Raw genomic sequence first — 18,792 nt, 5'->3', positions numbered from 1 at the left:
GCTGAAAGATATTAAAAGAGACTTAAATAAATGGATATCATATGCTCATTAATCAATAAGTGAAATTATATTTTCAGTTGTTTCCTTAGTTCATCTACAAATTCAGTGCAATCCTAACCAAAATTCCAGCAGATGATTTTGTAGAAATTGACCAACTTATTCTAAAAGTTCATATAAAAACATGAAGGATCTGGAATAGCCAAAAGAGCTATGAAAAAGAAAAACAACTTTTGAGTACTAACACTGCCTGACTTAGGACATACAAAATTACAGTAGTCAAGACACGGTGGTATTGACATAAAGATTGAAAAAGAGACAAATAGAATAGGATAGAGTACAGAGCTAGACCTTCACATATCCAGACTACTAATTTTCAACAAAAGTGCAAAGGTAATACTGTGACAAAAGGATAATTTCTTTTTTAAATGGGTCAGAGCAATTGGATATGTATTTGCCAAGATAGGTAAAACTTTGAGAAAATAACATAGGAGAAAACTTTGTAACCTTGGGTTAAGCAAAAAATACTTAGATACAATGCCAAGCTTAATTCAGAATGGAGCCAATTGATAAACTGGACTTCATCAAAATTTAAAACTTAAAACTTCTGCTGTTCAAAAGACACTACCAAGAAGATGGAAGAAAGAAGCCACGGATGGGAAGAAAACATTTGCAAGTTATATATCTAATAAAGTACTTGTGTACAGAATATATAAATAACCTTCAAAACTCAATAATCAAAAAAACAAAAAAATGGGCAAAAGATTTGAAGGACACTTCATTAAAGAAGAAATACAGTGAGGAATAAGCACATGGAAAAAGGCTGATAGCATTCCACAACAGAAAAATGCAAATTAAAGCTGTGATGATACACCACTACAAATCGATTAAATTAATTAAAAGACTGACTATGCGCAATGTTAGTGAGGAGGTGAAGAAATTAGAACTCTCATACAATGGTATAACTGATGTGGAAAACAGTTTGCTAGTTTCTGAAAACATTAAATATCCACTTACTATATGATCCAGCCATTCCACTACTAGGTATTATTTTTCCAAGAGTGACAAAAGCACAGGTCCACAGGAAGACTTGTAGGTGACTTATACAATATGCTCATAGCATATTCATTTGCAATAGCAAAGATCTGGAAACAAAATGTCCATTAACAGGGGAATGAATAAATAAATAGGCAACACCATACAATGGAATACTACTCAGCAATGAAAAAGAGAATGAACTATTGTTAGACACAACAACGTGATTGAAGCCAAAATTAATAATGCTAGGTGAAAGAGTATCAACAAAATGAGAGTACATATTATATGATTTCACTAACATAAATTCTAGAAAAACTTAGTGTCAGAAAGCAGATCAGTGGTCATCTGGGGATGGGGAATGAACAAGTCAAAGAAAACTTTTGGAGGTGATAAATAAGTTCATTGTCTTGATTGTGTTGATGGTGTAGGTTCAACTTTGTCTAATTTTGCACTTTGTGTACAATTTATTGTATTTTCATTTAGCTTTTAAAAAGTCAAACAAAAACTGGAAAAGTATATTTGCAACAGATATAAAAATTGTATCTATAATAGATAAAAAGTTAATATAAATTGACACAAAACACTAATATTCTAACAGATAAACAGGCAAAGTTACACACAGATTTTAAAAATAATAAAAATATAGACTGGGTGAGAGGTGGCTCATGCATGTAATTCCAGCACTTTGAGAGGCCAAGACGGGTGGATCACTTGAGGTCAAGAGTTCGAGGCCAGCCTGGCCAACATGGTGAAACCCTGTCTCTACTGAAAATACAAAGATTAGCCAGGCGTGGTGGCACCCGCACCTGTAATCCCAGATACTCGGTCAGTCGAGGCAAGAGAATCGCTTGAACCCAGGAGGTGGAGGTTGCAGTGAACTGAGATTGCGCCACTGCACTCCAGCCTGGGCGACAAAGTGAGACTCCACCCCCCCCAAAAAAAAATAAAAAGAAAAAGAATAAAAATATGACCAGTACTTTAAATGAGAAAATGTTCAACCTCATGGAGAACTGAGAAAATAGAAATTAAAGCAACTCAAATGTATCAAGTTTTACCTTACAAATTAGGAAATATTAAATGTTTTTTTTTTTTTAGAGACAGGGTCTCACTGTGTTGCCCAGGGTGGACAACCTGCTGGTGCAGTAGCTATTCACCGGTGGTATCATAGCACACCATAGTCTTGACCTCCTGGCCTCAAGCCATTCTCCCGCTTCAGTCTCCTGAGTAGCCGGGACTACAGGCTCATGGCTGGAAATATTTTTAAATGATAAAAACAATGTTCATTAAGGTATGATAAAATAGTCTCTCACATATTGCTAGTGAGCATATAAATTTATGTTATTATTTTGGACAACAATTTGGCAATGTGGATTTCAAATAACAAATAACCTGAGCCTTGAAAATGGACCTGATATTGATTCAGTAATTCTACGACTGGGAATCCATCCTAAGGAAAAAAGTTCCAAAAATGGAAATCCATCCCCTTTCCCACAAAGATACTCATAGCAACAATACTTATAATAAGGTAGCCTTGGAAACAATGTAAAATTGAACCATAAGGGGTCTTTATGTTATTGTTATATCAATTTCCTGAAAAATTATACAACCATATGAATTCTATTTATAAAGATTTTTTAATAACTTGGAGAACTAGGGGAAAATATTGTAATATTAAAAAGAAAAAACAAAAAGTACACCAAATCACAGTATGATTACAACTGTTTTGTTAAAAAGTGTTTTTACAAGAAAAAACACTAAATAAAGATTACATTTGGATGCGTCAAGATGTTGACAACAGTTTTCCTTGGGATTCTAAACGTACAGCCGAATTCGTTTTCCTTCTTTATGTTACTCACATATTTCCAATTTTTATGTGGCTATTGGACTTTTGTATTGAGGCAAAAAAATCTTTTTTAAAAAGAAGCAGAAAGTGTGATCAGTTCTTCACAGATTTTACAATCTGAGAATAAAAATTTTAATTACATTTTTCTTCCTAGTTATTTGGAGACTGTTCAATATAGGCTGTTTCTACTCACAAATTGATACTGGAAAGAATCGATATTGATCTGTTTCCCTTTTCCCATTTTTTGTCATTTCTCATCTTTGTCACCCACTCTCTGTGTGACAAGTTATTATTTTTTTAAATCTAAGTTTCTTCATCTTCCCAATGAGAGAACTGAACCGGATTTATACATTCCTGCATCACATATTTCCAGAACATCTGCTCTGGGCAGGGCCTTCAAGATGGGAGTAGGGGCAACTGGAGAACCTACGAAGCTCCCAGTTCAAGATTCCCACTAGACAGCTCATGTGAAAAGCAGGTTTCTGAGAAGGGGTGATTTTCCATGGGCCATCCTCAGGGGATGAGACTGGCATCAGAGTAGAAAAAAAGCACTCACCGAGAAGGGTGAAAATAGCCCACAGATCAGCAGGGTAAATGCAGCCTGCTGGGCATGTCCACCTAGAAGCCAAAAGGACAAATAAGTTGGGAGGAAAAAAATTTTAAAGATCAGACAAAAATAAAGTGTAGCATTTCTTAGAGTCCAGGTAATGCATCCACCATCAGCTCAGAGATAAGCAAGAGTGTGGAGGTGCTTTCCTGTAGAAAGAGACAGCAGTGTGAGGGAACAGGTTAGAGAGACAAAAAGGCAAAGTGACAGTGAAATGTGTGTGTCGGGGGGATTCACTCTAGATGCCAGGAACTTATAACGTGTTTATAACCAAGTTTACTTGGTCCCAAAGACTGGGGCTTTTATATTAGCTGAATGGGTCACAAACTCTACTTTCATGGAAGGTTATATTGCTCCAGCAAACACCTTGACTTCAGAACACACCTTCCCCACTTCTACTCCTGCCTCTTTTCCATCGTGACTTGTGAATGTTGATGACTCCAGAGGAAGCTGACTACGTCACACAGTCATCAGGAAAAATGTGCTAGCTGCCTTTAGCCTGAATTAATATTATGCTTTCAATTTAAGCCTAAGAAAAGAGAATCTATTTTGACTTTTCTGTAAGCAAAAAGTGATCATTTGCTGATGGTTCCTTGTGCAATTCAAAAAGAAAATTATTAGATGTATGTAGGCAAGTACTGACTTGCAATGACAGTTTCTGTGAAGATGTAGAATGTATCAAGAATATACTGCTAGGAATTTTCTGTTTGTTTTCATTATCTAATGTGCACTAGGTTTGAGGGAGGTGAGTGTGTGTATATACGTGTTTCCATGTATGGAGAAAGTGCAAAGTTATTAACATTTTCATCTGCAGAAATGGATTGAAATTGTGTTCATTGACTCACAAGTAGGATCCATTACTGGGTGCTGGTTGGCAATGTCTTCTGAAAAGCACATAATAAATGAGAAATTGTCATGCCCAAGGCAGCTGCAGCTGCTTCTTCTAGACAAGGGCTTTGAGGGTTGGTTTTCAAGGGACCTGGCTTGAGCTGGAGGCCCCCAGGCTCCAGGGAAGGGTTTGATAACAGCCAGTGGGTCACACTGTGGCTTGTCACTTTCTCAGGAAAAGCTGATCCTTTTTCTAAGTCCGCAAGTGACAGGATTATTGTGTAAGTTCTTCGGAGATGCTTTCATCCTGACTGTTTTTTGTCTAAGGCTGTTGAAGGAGCTTTGCCAAGAAAAGCAAAGAATAAAGTTGAAAGACACCCAGTGCTAATGTCCTTGGTTCCACAGGCATGGGTGCCAGGGACTCTAAATGGGACGGCCTTCGAGAGGTCCTGGAGATGGGAGGAAGCACATCAGAGAAAGAGACACAGCCGGGGAGACACTAAAGGGCCTCTGTGGCCACTTCTCTTGCCCAGGGCAGATCCTTCAGGCATGGGGGTTTTCCATTCTAGCCAGGAATGACAAATCCATCCGAAGGGTACATTTTCAGCCAGTGGAACAGTCGATTGTGTGCAAGACCACAGGCTCTGTGCATGTTGTTGACCACGCTGCCTCCCCTGAAGAGGCTCGATGCTTTCTCGATGTTCCTCTCTCCACCATAACGATCTTATGTGTTTCTCCGAGTCTGGTTTGCAGTCTCCCCACTAGACCTTTTCCACTTACCCCATCTGTCCTTCACACTGCAACCAGGGGCACCTCTTTTGTGTTGTGAACAGACTTGCTTTTGTCATTGACACATTCTTTGGATGCTATTTTTCTATCCTCAATGAATTTCCATTCCAGCCAGGAGTGTCAGAATCTCTGCAGTGACAAATCCATCTAAAGGGTACATTCTGGCCAGGACCCACTGATGGCAAAATGGGTCAAGTGGGACATTTGCCTTCAGCATCTCTCTACCTCCATCTGACAAACATCCTGTACCTGAGCTGCTTGTAGTATGCAAGGAACATCAGACACTTCTCTCTCTCCTTCCCCTCTCCCATCAAAACTTATATATCCTGGGTACTAATCTCTCAGGGCCCTTTTAGGGGCTGAAGTTGAAGTACAGTAGCTTGTAAATAACAGACACCTTCTCTACGGACACTTTGGTATTTAACAGGGGCTCTGAGTGCTTTGAGCTAAAATGGGAAGCAAAGTTGGCCTTTTAGGCCCTGAGGTAGATTAGAGTGGGGAAGAATTTTGGAACCATGGAAGGAGTGTAAGGGCCACTGCTTAGGGTCCTTCATGTCATGCTTAGAGACGGATGTCCAGGAAACTATTGCCTTGAGAAATTCATGCTAAGTCCGGAACACTTAGCACAATATCTGTTATGCTGAGAAAGCAGTGCAGCTTTTTAAAGTGGTTCAATAATTACTCTCAGACACAGAATATGTGTGCATGCGTGCATGTGTGTGTGTGTGTGTGTGTGTGTTAGTGTCACTATGCATGGTTGTGCAGGTTGTGGACTGCAAAAGGGCTGCATGTAGGGAGGCACTGTTCCTATGGCAAACATTAATGCATATCTTAGGTAAGACAGTCAACTGGCAGAGGCCATTTCTAATTGGGAGAGGGGAAAGGTCAGTGCAGGTTTCAGTGAGAGACAGAGGCAGGTTCTAGCTCATCCCTCTTGGGCTCTCCCCTACTTCAAGGTCCTGATCACCTGCCCTACAACTTCAGGCTCAGCTGAAGAAGAAACTGCGTCTTGAGTCTATTTCTCCCGCTCCTACGATTGCTTGCTCTATACCATCCTAATGGTCCTGTTTCTCTCACCCTGACTGAGACAGCTCGGCCTGAGCCTGCCCACAGCTTCTCACCTCTCGCCTCCTGCACTCCAGCCTCCCCAGCTCCTCTTTCTCTTCCTGGGAAATGCCACACGCTGCTCCCTCCCACCCTAGAGCCTTTGCAATCCTGTGCCTTCAGAGTACCCAGATCATATGAGAATAAAGCTTGACTCATGCCCTTCAGCTGCAAAAGAAAGAAAAAAGGGACGTCCCCAATTTCTGATGAATAAAGCGTCAGACCCTTTTCCAGCCAAGACGTGCCCAACATGCTTTGCCCCTTTCTAAGAGCATGTGGTTTCCTTTTCCTCTCCCCTATTGGACAGCTGGCTGAGGCTGTCACTGGGAGCTCCACCCTTTCTGAGTCACGAGGCCACCAGCTCCCTCGAAGCTTCACTCCTGGGAATTTGAACCTTGAGCAGAGGGAAAAACAGCTGGATCCAACTAGAATTGCATCCTGGCCATGGCTGCCTGTGTCTGACCCCACAACTGGAGCAGAGCCTGCCCTCCAGCCTCCACGCTGCCTTAGTTCCTTCCTATGGATGGGACATTTCAAAATTCTTTCAATAAATTTCTCAGTGCTGAAGCTACCCAGAATTGGCTATGGTCCTTGTTAACTATCAGAGTGTTCTTCATACCTTTGCCCTTCTTGTTCCTATTGCCAAATCTTACCCAACTCTCAAGATGATCTTGTACAAATACTGCTTCCTCCACAAAGTCTTCCAGCATCTTTGCCCTCCTATCCCAGGCCAAAAGGAATGATCCTTCTTACTTCTTCTCTCCCACAGCCCTTTATCCTTCTCTGGCACTGTGTATCAGACAGTACCGCGTGTGCGTTCTGGATGAGGTCTTCATTCATTTGTGGGTTCTGAAGGGCCCTTCACAGTGTCTTACAAACGGTAGGTTCTCAACAAAGCCTTGGTGGATGCACATTGCATTATTAACAGCTGGGGTGGCTGGGGCACATTATGTTCTCTCTGCCTCCTTGGCTAGCTCTGTGCATGTGTGATTATCTCTTCTTCTTTCCTTTATTTTGAAGAAACGGAGGTATTCCTTGTTTACAAGTTTCAGATAACTCTATCCAGTAGTATTATACTGACCAGCTTTGATCTTATAAACAGCTTAAAAAGTGATGATTTTAGGGGGTAACAATAAACCGATGGCACAGAAATGTTACAGGCTCAATTGCACCCTGAAATGTAAATAGAGCTGGGTACATGACTTCTTATAATCTGTGCCCATTGGCAGTGGTCTTCCAGTTCACTTCCCACGGAGGTGAAGGCTCAGCGTCTCACAGCTTCCCCTGCGTGTGTCTCTGTGACGCCGAGAACAGGGGTGAACAGCACCAGGCTGCTGAGGTTCTGGTGTTCAGTGCTCTGGGGCTTGGTGGAGCTGCTGAAAGAAAATGGCATCCATAGAGAATATGGGGGAGAAAGAGAGAACAAAGCCTTTCCTGTTACAGATTGAGAAGACATGTTTCAGGCAAATTGAGCAACTGAAAAGGCATATTTTCTTTCAGACTCTTTACATTCTTACAGGAAAATTAGAGGAGACATGGAAAATTCAAAGTATGCTGTGTCTCCATGAATTGAATCATGTTATCTGATTTGAAGACTGCGAAGTTATTAATAATTTTATATATACTAGCTCATGAAATTAGTTGACTTTGGAATCGATCTTTGTTAAAGTGAAGTGGAATGCTGAGTGATCTGGGGACAGGCAGGACATTACCATGACTTTTGAACACATCACTTGGATTTGTCTCAGCTCATCTAGTGCCTTTCATGTCACAGAACATTGAATTTGGAAGGAAACCTAAAAATTCTCTTATGTGTCAGAAACTATTTTAGTGGGCAATTGGCCTTAAAAAAATTCCAAACTTCATTTCCTTTCAAGGACATTTTAGCTTGGTGTTGGCATTACTCATTCATGTGTGTACTGCTACAAGAACATCTTGGGTATGGTAGAAAATAAATGCATTGTACAGTTTTGCCCAACTTCCCATGACATATTGAAGAGCATTGACACGGTGTAGAGAAATTTAGATGAACTGTACTTCATGTCCTAGACCATTTTGGGAGAGACTATCCCAGAGTCTTCACAAAAGCCTCAATAAGACATGTCTTCAAGATGATATTGCCTGTTTGTGGTACTAAACTGTCTTTACTGAGAGTGCCTCCCATTGAACAACCCAATTAGAAACTTGAATTGTGGTGATGGCACTTCAGGACCAGTAGGGCCCCTCCCGATCATCTTTCCTCATGTCTTCACATCATCACTTGAATCTGCTCTTCTTCCAGTGTCTTCAGCTCAGTAAATGGCCTGACTTCATCCTATTGCCAGCATGTGATTCTCAGCATTCACCTAACAAAACCCCCAATCTAACTGTATCTTGCACCCATATCTCCCTTCTCACTCCCATTCATAGTCCAAGCACCATCATCTACCCTAGACTACGGCCATGGCATCCCAGTTGCTGTCCTCATTTTTTTCTCTTCTTCCTTTTCCTTTCCCATCCATTCTACATACAGCAGCCTAGGCTATACTTCCGAGACACCAGTCTTACTGTGTCTTACCCCTGCTTTTCACCCATCAGTGGATTCCTCTGTGATACTTTAGCATGGCCCCCGAGGCCCAGCATCTTCTGGCCCCTCTCTCACTCTGTATCACATACCATGCATTCACTCTACCTATGCCTTAGCCATGCAAACTTTCGCTGTGTTCCTCAATGTGCCAAGACCCTGCCAATTCAGGACCTACATTTAGGCTGTCCTTTCTACCTGGGACTATATATATCCCCCTACTTTGCCTCAAACCTCCACCCCTCCACAAACTTTCCTGGATAACCTGTTTTCAATCACTGATCTTACCTTAAATGCTGGTTCCTCAGAAATACCACCCTGAACACTGAGATTAAATTCCTTCTGTTAGAGGTACCCAGAGGAGGGGCAGTAAACTTTTTCTATAAAGGGTCAGAGAAAAAATATTTTTGGCTTTGCTGGCCATACGGTCTCTGCAGCAACTACTCAACTCTGCAATTGTAGTGGAAAGCAGGCATAGACAATATGTACATGAATAAGCATGACTGTGTTCCAATAAAACTTTATTCACAAAAGCAAGCAGTGGGCCAGATTGAGACCAGGAACCATAATTTGCCAATCCATGCCTAGAACATTCTCTCTCTTTGCATTGTACTATTTATAACAATAGGAAGTAAGTAATTGTATCTGCATGATTATGCGTTAATGCCTGTCTTTGCTCCCTGGACTTCTTTTTCATGAAGACAGAGATCAAACCTGCCTTGCAGCCTCCAGCAGGGACAATAGACACCCAGATAAAACAATGACTTAAGCCAAGCTAATTTGCCTAGTCAGGTTTTATCCTAAGTCTTTAGCTTGAGCAATGGGAAAGGGGCCTCTATTCTTTCCTATAGAAGACAATAACTTGAGTGTATAGAAAAGCTGAGCTGCTGCAACGATCTTGGCATCAGTAGAAACTGAGAATGGAACCAGCACTGAGAAGTAGGTCTGAGAAATTAAGAGAAACTAACTGGATTATTGCTATATCATTCAGGTCCTAGATCAAGCCCTATCTGACTTAATCTATCTAGTTCTTTTTTTTTTTTTTTTTTTTTTTTTTTGAGACAGAGTCTCACTCTGTCACCCAGGCTGGAGTGCAGTGGCACGATGTCGGCTCACGGCAACCTCTTTTTCCTGGGTTCAAGTGATTCTCCTGCCTCAGACTCCAAAGTAGATGAGATTACAGTCACACACCACCATACCCGGCTAATTTTTGTATTTTTAGTAGAGATGAGGTTTTGCCATGTTGGCCAAACTGGTCTCGAACTCCTTACCTCAGGTAATCCACCCACCTTGGACTCCCAAAGTGCTGGGATTACAGATGTGAGCCACCATGCCTGGCCTTCTAGTTCTTGATTCTAAAGTTTCATGAGTCAACATATCCTCATTTTATTAAGCACAGTTTAATTAACATTTTTTTTTGTGGCTTGCAGTGGAAAAATGTGCATAATATCTGATATTTTCTCATTTGTACAGTGGAGATAATAAAACATAACTTGAAGGGTTATTGTGAGCATATAAAAATATACATAAAGATGCCTAATTGCATATTGCACACAGAAACCACTCATGTTTGTTAAATAAATGAGTAACTATTCTCATGAGCAAATACATATATTTGATGAAGCACTGTTTACCATAATATGTCTTTATCACACACTTTGCCCCACTTATGATTTTGATTATGGAAAGTTTTGACATTATTGTCAGTTGGTGAGCAATCAAAGTGGAGCTATCATCTTAATATGTAGTACAAGACACCATGAAAAGGAAATGCAAATTACAAAAATTGATTTTAGCCACAATTTCAGGAATGTATACTGTATTAGTTCATTTTCATGCTGCTGATAAAGACATCCCTGAGACTGGGTAATTTTTAAAGAAAAAGAGGTTTAATGGACTCACAGTCCCAAGTGGTTGGGGAGGCCTCCCAATCATGGCAGAAGGCAAAAGGCATATCTTACATGGTGGCAGGCAAGAGAGAATGAGAATCAAGTGAAATGGGAAACCCCTTATAAAACCATCAGATCTGGGGAGACTTATTCACTACCATGAGAACAGTATGGGGGAAACCACCCCCATGATTCAATTGTCTCCCACTGGGTCCCTCCCACAACGTGTGGGAATTATGGGAGCTACTATTCAAGATGAAATTTGGGTGGGGACACAGCCAAACCATATATACCTTGTCTAAAAAGAGGCTTGCTGACCAAAGAAGATATGAAAATGGTGAGTAAGCATATTAAAAGGAGTCCAACATTATATGTCATTAGGAAGTTGCAAATTAAAATAACAATGAGGTATTTCATTGTTGCAAATTAAACTACACGCCTTTGAACAAAGTCCCAAACACTGACAACACCAAATGCTGGTGAGGATATGGAGCAACAGGAATGCTCATTCGTTGCTGTTGGGAATGCAAAATGGACAGCCACTTATGCAGTTTGGCAATTTCTTACAAAACTAAACATACCCTTACTATGTGATCCATCTAGCATGCTCCTTGGTATTTACTCAAATGAAAACTTATGTCCATACAGAAACCTGCATATGAATGTTTATAGTAGCTTTGTCATAACTGCCAAAACTTGGAAGCAACCACATGTCCTTCAGTAGTTGGATGGATAAATAAATGGTGGTATGTTCAGACCATGGAATATTATTCAGCACTAAAAAGAAATGAGCTATCAAGCCATGAAGAGACAGGGAGGAAATGTAAATGCATTTACTAGTGAAATTAGCCCACCCAAAAGGCACATACTGTATGATTACAACTATATGACATCCTGGAAAAGGCAACACTATGGAAACAACAAGAAGATCAGTGCTTGCCAGAGGTTGGGGAAAGACAGAAATGAATAGGCAGAGCACAGACAATTTTTAGGGCAGTGACACCATTCTGTACGATACCATAATGGTGGGTACACATTTTTTTACAATTGGTCAAAACCTATAGAATGTGTAATACTAAGAGTGCACCCTAACGTAAACTATGGACTTTGGATGATAATGATATCAATGTAGGTTGGTCACTTGTAACAGAGGGTACCTGTGTGGTGTGAGATAGCAACAGTTGGGGAGATATGTGTGGAGGCAGAGAGTATAAGGGCCCTTTCTGTACCATCTGCTCAATTTTGCTGGAAGCCTAAAACTTCTCTAAAAATAAAGCATATTAATTAAAACATAAAATATATTTTAAAAAGAGGCTTGCCCATATCATGGTTCAAATAAGATGTATTTAACAATAAATTTTTTTCTAGGCACCTCTCTTCAAAAAATTCTTCCCCCAAAGAGATTGTTTCTGAAGAACCAGAAAAGAAAAAGAAGGAAAAAATAAAACAACCAAACCTCCAAATGTACCTGAGGATTGAGCAGACTGTGTCTTAGGTACCAGGGTTTCAATGAGTTTGAAGAGAATAGAATTTGTTTGCTTTTGTCTTATAACCCAGGTACATGAATAACCATTGACTGAAGCTTGCAAAGACATGGAAGCAGTGAGAGTTCAACTGACTCACGGAACAATCATATGAATCAGAATGGAAGAAAGATGACAAGACTGAAGAAGAAAGCACCGCCTAAAATATAAACTGGAGCCAATTTTTCCCTATCCTAAGCCATTCACTGGCCCTTCAGTTGGAATCAAACCTTAAGTTCTTACCAGTACTGAAGAAGCCCTGTGTGAGCTGGTCCCAGGCTACCTCTCCAGCCTTCTTTCCCACCACTCCCTCCCTGCCATGCTGGCCTCCTGGTTGTTGCTGCTCCAGGGCCTTTGCACTTGCCTGGAAAGCTCTCCTCCTATTGCATGACTTTCTGTCACTTCATTCTAGTCTTTGGTTAAATGTCACTTCCCCAGAGAGCTCATTCTTGGTCATGAAGCTTAAAATATCAACCTCCTTCTAAACTCTCCATTCCTCTACACTGCTTGATGTTTCTTCACAGCATTAATCACTACCTGATTCTATTACATGTTGCTTTGTTCAATTGCCCCATATCTGTCTTCCCCACACGTTTTGCATATGAGCTCCTGAGGACAATCTCAGCATCTGAGCTGGGCTCAACCTCAGCATCTTACCTCAGTATCCTCACCTCAGAATCTACAGCAGTGCCTGATACATGGTAGCAACTCCATAAATATTTATTGATTGAATTTGGTGCAAACAATTTCTATGTGCCACCTTGGTCATCAATCACATTAAATTTATTGTTTGATTTTCTGACAATAAAAAGAAATCTCAGTTACTACAGACCTCCCTGGAACAGCTCACGTGTCTCCAATGAGAGAGACATAGGTGGCTGAGAGTGCAGCCTAACTCATTTATTCCAGATCCAACTCAAACACTCGTAAAGAATATCACATGCTTCCTCATGGCACTGAGACACACTTTTCAAGAGGATTAGCTTGTAAGAGTCAGATAATCCTCCTGGGTTGGATAAATAGATCATACAGAAATTCCTGGGGTGCGTTCTACATAAGGCCTTTCACTAAAATTAAATTAGCAACAAAATGAGCTTTACTTAGGGGTAAATTAAAGTTTTTTTTTTTTTTTTTTTTTTTTAACAAGCTGTTTTAAATGATCACAATCTGAGAAGTAGGGTCTTTCTTAGACACACATGGTGTTTCGCATGCCTTGTTGCAACCCCCGTGCGCTCACCCTAGGGAGTGAGGCAAGGAGAGGAAGGTTGGAGTTCTCCAAGGGACATCAGCCATGTTTGCAAAGGAAAGCAGATTTGGGATTTATAAAAAAGAACCTAAGAATTCTAAGGATTTAGGAAAATGACTTGCTTAAGTTGGCATCTATAACAACATGAAACTTGCACACCTCCCATCCCCTAACACACAGAAGCAGAGATTTTGATTATATCATATCTCAGCAGCGTTTGTCAATAGCTATCAGTGGGGCAGTGACCAAACCCAGGGCACATCCACCGAACAATACTGAAGTTTGCTTCTTTACTACAAAAATGTCGGTCCTGGTAAGGTCAGCCCAAGCACCTTCTTCTCCCTCAGGTGCAGTACTGTATCTACTCTTGACTGAATCACATAACTGTGCAAATATTTTACTTTCATATATCATTTGTAGCAAGTGTAATACTGAGATTTAAAGGTAAATAGTTAGAGAAATTGCAGTTACATTGTCAGACTGACATTCCTATCATTGCAAATCAAATTTTGCTGTGTGCAGCCAAAAGCAAATAGTGGTTTTTAGACACAGCCTTTTTTATGGGCTCTTTCAGATCATATATAAAAGGCTGTGGTTTTGGTCAACAAGTAATAAGATAAAAATACATTTTGTAAGGATTATTCTCAGCTAAGGGGTTGAACTCTTTAATTTAGCATCACATTCTCTTCTCACTAGAAGGAGTTAGAACTAAATTGGGGGGAATTAACATTCTCGTCATGACTTAGGAAAAGGAAAAGAGTAGATTTGAATTGGAATCTTAAAGCATGGTTAGCTCCTGAAAGGAGATGCTTTAACATGTCATGTCTCTATCTCGGCAGATGTCTCATTTGAAGTGCTCAGGCCTGGCCTGTCATTTTTCTGTGATGATGAGTGACATTTTCCAAATGTGAAGGTACTAATCAGGATGAAGAATCATATTCATTGAATCAATTCATCCATCCATCCATCCATCCATCCATCCATCCATCCATCCACCCACCCATCCATCCACCCACCCACCCATCCATCCATCCATCTATCTATCCATCCATCCATCCATCCATTCATCCATCCATTCATCCATCCATCTATCCATCATTTGAGACCAGTCTTGAGCCAACCTCTGTGCTAGAATTTGAGGATATAAAACATCCCACCACCCACTTATTTATGTATCAGGATGAATGACACATGGGCACTGATGAATACGAAGTAAATGTGTTATACAGTTTACAGCAAAAGGATTCCCCAAGGAGAAAGGGTCAGGTTCAGTATGGAGTGAAGCAAGAGCGAAGCCACATGGGCGATTTGAGGTGTCACTAGGGCGGAGTTTCCTCAGCACTGTCTAGAGGCTGTGCTATTTGAAATCCGCAGGTACACAGAGGTATGAGTGTTCAGGCATTTCTCTTATTGGGTCACACAGGTGATTGGGGTAGGGGCACACACAGAGAGTGAACCTGGGGAGGTTGTCAGTGGCCAAATGCCAATCACGGAGTCAGTGGTTTTATTACACATGTTCAGGGGAATGTGATGTGGTGAGAGGTTAGGCCCAGGCCACATGCTTCATACTGAGCCAGGTACCAAGATGCTGGCAGCACATGGGCAGAGGGTGAGGGCAGGCTCAAGGTCATGTAGGCAATAAGGGCAGAGTAGCATTTGACACATGGTCCGGCTGTCTCCACAATCCCTGTTTTCCATATGTACTTGGTCCTGAGGAATTCAGCTTATCATCTCAGCCTATCTGTCCAAGAAGAGCTAGAAGCATTGTATGTTGAGTTTCTTATGCTCTGGCAACTTTGCAAACTTGATAAGTTTGTAAGCAGGAAGGTTTTGAATATTCTTCAATCTCCTTTTATATTCTAGCCCATATAAATACGGCTTTATTTTTACCCAGCTCGTACTTGGATTCAGAAAGTAGCCAGGTTTTCCAGCCTGAAAAGATTTAGAAGGCCCTCAGCACTTCTAAAAGGAGTGATATGGGAGACATAGTTATCTCCATTCCATTCCATTCCATTCCATATCACAAAGAGTGACTGAGTACCTAGTTGATTCCTGGCAGAGTGGAGGTTGCACTATGATTAAGACATATTTTCTGCTATCCATAGGGTAGGAAAGACATTCATCTATAGGGCATAAATACAGCATATGGTACAGATAACAACATATGAGTGTTGGCGCAAGACAGTCTGACTCCTATATCAGAAGGGAAAAGGCCAGACACTCATTTTCCCAGCCTCCCTTGAAACTAGCAAGTGGCATATTGACCTAGACTCCAGTGGCCAGATTCATTCATCCTAGACTTTTCAACTTGTGATTCAGACAAGTAGGGACAACCAAGGATTCTTTCTGAGAGAGAAGAAGGTGGAGGCATGATGTACGTACCCACTGTAGTAATGACAGTGATGTTAATGACAGCAATCAGGGCTAGGGATTAGGTTGATGGTATAAGTGATGTCACCAAGTCTCCTAAATGAAACAGTTCTGTGGCTTGAAATGAGGCACATAGATTACAGAGGCACATATTGTCACATATCTTGGTACATACATTACACTGGGATGTAATAGTACATTCCAAAGATTTGAAGAACTTCCCTAAATCCCTTTTTAAGTGACATTTAAAATCAGCTTTATTGAGACATAATTGGCATATAACACACCACACATATTTAAAGTGTACAGTGGGATAGTTTGACATGTATATGTACACCTGTGAAATGATCACCACAATTAAGATAAAGACAGACCTATAAAAGTTTCTTCAGACCTTTGATCCTCTAACAGCTCAGTTGCATTTTCTAGAATTTTATATAAATTAAATCATACAGTGCAATGCAGAGAGTTAATGTTTGTGTTCCTTCCAGATTCATTTGTTGAGATCTTAATACGATGCTATTAGGACGTGGGGCTTTTGGAAGGTGACTAACCATGAGAGTGGTCGCATGTTCTCACTCATAGGTGGGAATTGAACAATGAGAACACTTGGACACAGGGCAGGGAACATCACACACTGGGGCCTGTTAGGGAGTGGGGGCCTGGAGGAGGGAGAGCATTAGGAGAAATACCTGATGTAAATGACAAGTTGATGGGTGCAGCAAACCAACATGGCACATGTATACCTATGTGACAAACCTGCACATTGTGCACATGTACCCCAGAACTTAAAGTATAATAATAAAAAAAATCATGAGGGTGGAGTACTCGTGAATGAATGGGATTTTTACTCCTATAAAAGGTATCCAAGAGAGCTCTCTCACCCTCTTTTAGCCATGTGGGGACACAGCTAGAATATGGCTGGCTATGAATCAGGAAGCAGGTCCTCACCAAGCAGAGTCTTCAGGCATGTTGATCTTGGGCTTTCCAGCCTCCAGAACTGTGAGAAATAAATTTCTATTGTTTAAGCCACCCAATCCATGAAATTCTGTTATAGTACCTCCAACTGACTGAAAAAACACAGTGTGTCTTCTTTATTTGTCTGGTTCTTTCAGTCAGCATTAATATTTTGAGATTTATCCATGTCATTGAGTGTATCACTAGTTCACTCCTTTTCATTGCTGAGTAGTATTCCTTTATATGAATATACCAGTTTGTTTACCCACTGACATGTTGATAGACACACTTGGGTTCTTTCCAGTTATTACAAATAAAGCTTCTATAAACGTTTATGTATACACCTTTCTAGGGACATATGCTTTCATTTCTCTTACGTAAATAGGAATGGCTAAATCGTATGGTAAACGTTTAATGTTTTCAGAAACTTGCAAACTGTTTTCCACATTGATAGTACCATTTTACATTCCCACCAGCAGTGTACAATCAGTCTTTAGCCATTCTAACAGGTGTACAGTGGCATCTCACTGTGATTTTAATTTGTATCTCACTAATGACTATCAACACCAAACATCTTTTTTCTTTCAACTTTCATTTTAGATATTTGCAGGTTTGTTACCTGGATATATTGCATGATGCTGAGGTCTGGGGTACAAATGATGCCATCATCCAGGTACTGATCATAGTACCAAATAGTTTTTCAGCCCTTTCCTCTATCCATCCCTCTCCCCTTAAGTAGTCCTCCATTTCTATTTTTGCCATTTTTATGTCCACAAGTGCCCAGTGTTTAGTTCCCACTTATAAGTGAGAACATGCAGCATTTGGTTTTCCATTCCTGCATTAATTTGCTTAGGATAATGGCCTCCAGCTGCATCCGTATTGCTGCAAGGGATATTATTTCATTCTTTTTATGGCTGTCTAGTATTCCATGGTATATATGTACCACATTTTCTTTAGCCAATCCACCACTAATGGGCACCTAAGTTAATTCCAGGTCTTTGCTATTGTGGCTAGTGCTGCAGTGAACATGTGAGTGCATGTGTCTTTTTGGGAGAATGACTTGTTTTCTTTTAGCTATATGTCCAGTAATGGGATTGCTGGGTTGAATCGTAGTTCTGTTTTAAGTTCTTTGAGCAGTCTCCAAACTGCTTTCCACAGTGACTAAACTAGTTTACATTCCCACCAACAGTACATAACATAATGTTGAACATCTTTTTATGTGTTTACTTGGGTATATGTATCTTCTTTTGTAAAAAGTCTGTCCACATTTTTTTGCCCTTTTCAATTGGGTTGTTTATTTTCTTATTATACAGTTTTGAACATGCCCTTTATCAGACATGTATTTTGCAAAGATATTCTCTGAGTCCATGGTTTGTGTTTTTACTCTCTTAATAGTGTTTTTCTAACAGCAAGAGTTTTTAATTTTGATGAAGTCCAATTTATTCATTTGTTTTTCTATGGATCATGTTTTGATGAATATCTGAGAACTCTGCCTAACCCAAAGCCACAAGGGTTTTCCATTTTTAAGGAGTTTTATAGTTCAGATTTTAAATTTGCACCAATAATCCATTTTGAGTTAATTTTTTAGATGGTACAGGGTATGCATTGAAGTTCATTTCTTTGCCTATGTATATCCAACTGTCCCACCACTTTTCGTGAAATAGATTCTTTCCACTAAATTGCCTTTGCACCTTTATGAACACTCAGTTCTTCACATATGTGTGAGTTAGTTTCTGGACTCTATTCTGTTCCATTGATCTATCTTTATGCCAATACACATTCTCTTAATCGCTGTAGCTATAGTAAGTCGTAAAATATTTTTTTTTCCAAGCTGTTTTAGCTATTCTAGGTTCTTCATATTTCCATATAAATTTTACAATAAGACTGTCAATTTCTACCCCCAAGAGATTACTGGGATTTAAATTGGAATTACATTAAATCTATAGATTAACTTGCAGAGAATTGAATTCTTAAAATTGTTGAGTGCTTCAATCCACAGCACTCGGTATCTTTCCATTTATGTAGGTCTTCCATAATT

General features: G+C 40.2%; 1 protein-coding gene across 6 annotated transcripts in view; it reads right to left on the bottom strand.

The window, feature by feature from the left end:
* The window catches only part of LOC126962694 (protein CASC2-like), a 162,396-nt gene that overhangs the window by 11,524 nt on the left and 132,080 nt on the right, over window positions 1-18,792 (bottom strand). The window contains exons 5-6 of one of the 6 annotated variants that reach the window (XR_007728772.1): window positions 3,435-3,496; window positions 1,015-1,142 (exon numbers count right to left, since the gene is read on the bottom strand). The exons of 4 other annotated variants lie outside the window; for them this stretch is intronic. Coding sequence is in view for 1 of the 2 variants with exons in the window: in XM_050804018.1 (XP_050659975.1) it covers window positions 3,435-3,496 (62 nt within the window). In the remaining variant the exon portion in view is untranslated. The remainder of the gene's footprint in view (window positions 1-1,014; window positions 1,143-3,434; window positions 3,497-18,792) is intronic. One more of the 6 variants, XM_050804018.1, reaches the window with a different exon arrangement.

The sequence above is a fragment of the Macaca thibetana genome, chromosome 9 (assembly GCF_024542745.1).
Source record: "Macaca thibetana thibetana isolate TM-01 chromosome 9, ASM2454274v1, whole genome shotgun sequence".
NCBI lineage: Eukaryota > Metazoa > Chordata > Mammalia > Primates > Cercopithecidae > Macaca > Macaca thibetana.
Note: the sequence above shows the minus strand (reverse complement) of the source record. Positions and strands in the feature narration are given on the sequence as shown.